This window comes from Triticum urartu, chromosome 4A, assembly GCF_056163025.1.
Source record: "Triticum urartu cultivar PI428250 chromosome 4A, HENAU_Tu73, whole genome shotgun sequence".
Lineage (NCBI taxonomy): Eukaryota > Viridiplantae > Streptophyta > Magnoliopsida > Poales > Poaceae > Triticum > Triticum urartu.
The window spans coordinates 434001074-434006202 of NC_141876.1; the positions used below are offsets into that span (position 1 = coordinate 434001074).

The 5129-nt window shown below is 55.4% G+C and overlaps 1 protein-coding gene across 1 annotated transcript; it reads right to left on the reverse strand.

The window, feature by feature from the left end:
• Window positions 1–2287: 2287 nt before the first annotated feature.
• Window positions 2288–3769, reverse strand: LOC125551931 (uncharacterized). The gene has a single exon (XM_048715340.2). It carries the CDS (start codon window positions 3673–3675, stop codon window positions 2611–2613), a length of 1065 nt encoding a protein of 354 aa, XP_048571297.1. The 5' UTR covers window positions 3676–3769; the 3' UTR covers window positions 2288–2610.
• Window positions 3770–5129: the final 1360 nt, after the last annotated feature.

Sequence of the window (5129 nt, forward strand, 5' to 3'; positions counted from 1 at the left end):
CGGTGATATATAGGCCGGCCCGGCCCGAGTTCCATACATGTGGCGCGCTCGCTAGCTTCGAAGATGGCAACTAAACTAATTTGATAATTGAACGTCCTGTCTGAATCAGACTTCCAGTCAGATTCCTAAGACTTTTGCTGCTTGGCAAGCAGAGATCTGTCTGTCACTGTTGCTGGTGGGCGGTGGCCTGGTATAATTACACGCGGTTCATCGGCCGATCCATCAACTATGGCCCTACTCAACGAACTATATTCACCAGCGTATGTCGATCCGTTTACGTCGCTAATTAGCGTTGCTGGATGCCACCTTTTCTCCTCCGTGGCATCCATTCATCCATGTGTGTCAGCTCCCCTCCTCCTGTGCAATTATTTTGCGATCGATCGATCTAGCAACTCGGATGCACGGAGGTACTATTCGCATGCAATGCAATGGCCAATTTTTTTTTTGAGAATCCAATGGCCAAATAATTGTGCGTGCGTGCGTACGAGAGAGAGAGAGAGAGAGAGAGAGAGAGAGAGAGAGTTGGGACCAACGTAGCAGCAGCTGCGTGGCTACGAGCCGAGCTTGTCAGCTGCGGGGACGCGATGATGCGTTCGCATGTGCTACCTGCGCCTCTGATTAATCCATGGCCACCTTTTATTACTGTACCTTTGAACTTGCACCACACCCACGGTTATACCGTGAAGAATGGATGACGTATGTCTTGAGAATGTATCAGTCTATCAGAGGAATTATTAGGGGGCCATCGGCTGGTGGACGAGTTGGATCGCTCACCGGCCGGGATTATGTGCCACATATCGTGGGATTTGTCCGTTGGCGCGTTGATCAGATCACACACGGAGCTCATCACCAAGCCGCTCAGTGCACTGGCGGCGTACGTTTCGGCTTTAGTTTGGTGTGTTGCTGCCATGTGGATGTGGGTGCATTGTATGAGTTGTATCATGACAAAGCCTAACTATTTGTTAGAATGCTACGTGCTACCCTGCTGCATGAGAATGTGCCTGATGTCTAGTATAGAGACTACCCTGTATGGCTGCATATATAATGTGGCTGGTTTCTCCTAACCCGGTCAATGACCCTTACAGAATATTCTAGTGTCATGACAGCTATCTAGTGTCAATTGCGGAAGCAACGGTAGTACTCCTATAGAAAAGTTGGGTCGTAATACAGAATATAAAGTATCACTAGCTAAGCCATCCCTAACCTATAGTTTCCTAGGACTAATCATGAAAAGCCTTTTCCAAAGGACCATCCTAGGCCCAAAATAGTGGCACTATCAGTATAATATAATTAAGAGATGCTATATGCACTCCTCCTGTAAGGCTGTAATCATGCATCGGCTGTTTAAGATCCCGATCGGCGCGAAGGATGTAGCATAGCAGGCTAGCTCGCACGTACGTACCGGAATGCACGCCGATGGAAACCGGGGTTGGCAGGATAGAAATGATGTACGGTTAACCCGGTCGTGCCCGCATGTCAGTGACCAGCCGACGCGGCGGGCGAGGTGTCCCGTACGCTGTCCTTTGTCAGCACGCGCGTTCTCTTCTGGATCTGGAAACGCCCCCAATGATGCGGCGGCCGCGGGGAGGAAGAGGTCGACGGACTCGGCCATCTGCCCGACACGGCACGTGCCAGCGCTTGGCCCCCCTCCTTCCATGTGCGCCCATCCATCCATCCATCTACATTTATTTATGGCCCTACCGGCCAGTACGCCGTGCCAAACACCACCCAGGGGTGCGTACTCCTACATGCCTACTGCTCCTGATCCACACCGTTCCAACCACAACCAGCCATGGGCTTGTCGACCACGGCAACGCCACCTCATTCCATGGGGAGTCTCGAGGCGGGAGATCGTGCAAGGCTGCTCCTTCGCTCGTGGCTAGCTGTGAATCTTTGAGATTTTATAAACAAATCGGTGTACGTGTGCGATCTTTTTGTTTCGTACTGATTCGGAAAAGAGGGCGAGCGGCGTAAAGGAGGTGCAAAGACGGGGCTGCCGCTTTGGAGAAACCACACGGCTCTCCCAAAGCAAATCTGGCGACACCATTTCCAAGAATTAAAAGTCATAAGCTGGGTCAGAGGACCTCTGATCAAAAGTTACCCATATGTAGTACCAGCTGGATATGCTCGTCACGGTTTCTGCCTAGATTAAAGTCTGTTCGGTGCGTTGCTATGTCCAGAAGTGCAAACATAGCATGGGGAGTAACAACTCGTGGGCAAATTCGTTGTTCGCGGGAACATGCGTGTACAATTATATACTTGAGCGAAAGACATGGGCACACAAAAATAGCATAATGTAGTGGTATTTTTTTGCTTTCGCGCCAAATTTATCCAACTGCGCCCTTCTGATGGACGAGTTGATGTGACTTCTCACAACTACCAACACCTCCAAACGAACTTGGGGGATTTCTCACGCTCACTGCCTGCCTCTATACAGAACACGCAACAACTTACAAAAGACAATACTCGCATATTACAGAGAAGAACGAATATTACTAATACTATTTTTTTAAATTAACCGGCAACAGTAGCAATGGCCATTATTTAAGCTCTTGTTTTGCTCTCTGCTTTTCCATATTTTTGGGGGATTTCTGGAGTGCTTCTTTACTTTTACCGGGAGAAGACGGGGCTGAGGGTTTTCGAGAACCCGCGGAGCGCGCCGTAGCCGCGGGAGCTGAAGCCGAGGCAGCCGAGCACGCCCTGCCGGTACGGCAGGAACGTCCGCCGCCGCATCTCCTCCGCCTGCGCCCTGTTCGGCGCCGCGTAAAGCCTCTCGTGCGCGGCCGCCACCGTCGTTGAGCGCCGCCGACCCTTGGACCTGCCCTGGCTCCGCGTCGTCCGGGATTCGTCGCCCTCACCGGCGCCGCCGCTGGCCGCCGCTCCCGTCTCCGATTGCGGTGATGGCCTCGCCCCGCGCAGCTTCGCGATGACCTTGTCCCTCGACGCCCACGAAGGCGAGAACTGCCATGCCTTCTCCGGCTTGGCGGCGGCCGCAGGGGCTTCGTGCGCATGGGCGCTGCCGGGCTCGCTTTTGCTGCGGTGGAGGAGCATGTCCTTGAGGATAACCCACCGCCGGGATCCGCGGGCGGACGACGCGGACGACGAGGAGGAGGTCGACGAGGACGAGGAGGAGCGCGACGAGGCGGTGACCGGCGGCGGAGCCTCCTGCGCCCCAGTCGAGAGGGACACGGAGCCAAGATCCGGCGCGGGGACGAGCGCACTGAGAAGCTTGAGCCGCGGGGACGGGCTGCGCATCGGGGACATCGACCGGGCGCGGCGGTGCACGGAGCCGCTCCGGAACGTGGGCTCGCGGCCGCGCGCGGGGCCGTGGCGCCGTTCGCTGTCATCTTCTTCGCTGTCGGGGTCGAGATCCGGGAGCGGGGACAGGGTGAGCGGCCGGATCTGGCCGTTCTGGAAGAGCTCGTCAGCAGAGATCATGTGCTCGCCAGGGCCGCCGAACTCGAACTCCGCGTCACCTAGTCCACCGTACCCGCCGCCATTAGGGGCACCAGCGGCGGCCGAGGAGGACGAGAACAACAGGTGGTGGATGGGGCTGGCCGGTGCACTGAAAAAATAGCCGCCGCCGCCGCCGCCGAAGATGGAAGGGGAGCGGCCGGGGCTGGACGGCGCGCTGGCGAAAGGGGTGGAGCAGGAGCTGTCGATGTCGTCGTCCATGGCTCGTCCTAGTAGTTCGCTTTGAGTTGCGGATAGTGGTATCTGGGAATATGGAGGGAGATGGGATGAGAGGTTATAAATGGAGGGACTGCCGCGCTGTTAACTGTCCGGTAGCCATAACCCGATAGTTGGAGACGGCGATGGATGGGGGCGAGGGGTGGCAAAATTTCCTGTTTTGACCCTTTTGGTTGAGTTTTGAACAATCTGATCTCGTCTGAAAAAACTTCGAAATCTGATCATTTTTCTTACCGCCGTAGTCACCGGCAGTAGGATAACGGCATCCTCCGTCACCCGCTGTTTATGGTCCGACGTGTCCTAACTACCCTACCGCCAAGGCATAAGACGGTAGGGTGGCTAAAGCTACCGCCGAGGAGGGTGGTAGTAGGGTGTGGCGCACCTATGCAGGCGAAACTTTCTGTGACAGAAAATGGCAAAGTTTGTGCGGTAGGTTTTCACACCCTACGGTCACACCCAACGGTGATAGGTGTTGGGGAACGTTGCAGAAAACAAAAATTTTCCTACGGTTTCACCAAGATCCATCTATGAGTTCATCTAGCAACGAGTGGTTAGATGCATCTACGTACCTTGTAGATCGCGAGCGGAAGCGTTCAAAGAACGGGGATGATGTAGTCGAACACGACGTGATTCAAATCACCGATGATCTTAGCACCGAACGGACGATGCCTCCGCGTTCAACACACGTACGGAACGGATGACGTCTCCTCCTTTCTTGATCCAGCAAGGGGGGAAGAGAGGTTGATGAAGATTCAGCAGCACAACGGCGTGGTGGTGGATGCAGGGTGTCACAGTAGCAGGGCTTCGCCTATACTACGAGAGAGAGACGTAACGGGGAGAGAGGAAGCACCAAAGGCTGAGGTATAAAATCCCTCCTCTCCCCCACTATATATAGGAGGGCCAAGGGGGGGTGGTGCGCCAGCCCAGGAGATCCAATCTCCTAGGTGCGGCGGCCAGGGGAGGGTTTCCCTCCCCCCCAAGGCACCTCGGGGTGCCTTCCACCACTTGGACTCCTCCGTGGTGGAAACCCTAGGCGCATGGGCCTAGTAGGGCTGGTGCCCTTGGCCCATGAAGGCCAAGGCGCACCCCCTACAGCCCATGTGGCCCCCCGAGACAGGTGGCCCCACCCGGTGGGCCCCCGGGACCCCTCCGGTGGTCCCGGTACAATACCGATAACCCCGAAACTTGTCCCGATGGCCGAAACAACACTTCCTATATATAATTCTTTACCTCCGGACCATTTCGGAACTCCTCGTGACGTCCGGGATCTCATCCGGGACTCCGAACAACATTCGGGTTACTGCATATTCATATCTTCATAACCCTAGCGTCACCGAACCTTAAGTGTGTAGACCCTACGGGTTCGGGAGACAAGCAGACATGACCGAGACGACTCTCCGGTCAATAACCAACAGCGGGATCTGGATACCCATGATGGC

Bases quoted from the DNA above. Each gene is read 5' to 3' on its own strand.
- LOC125551931 (XM_048715340.2), bottom strand. From the start codon at position 3,675: ATGGACGACGACATCGACAGCTCCTGCTCCACCCCTTTCGCCAGCGCG.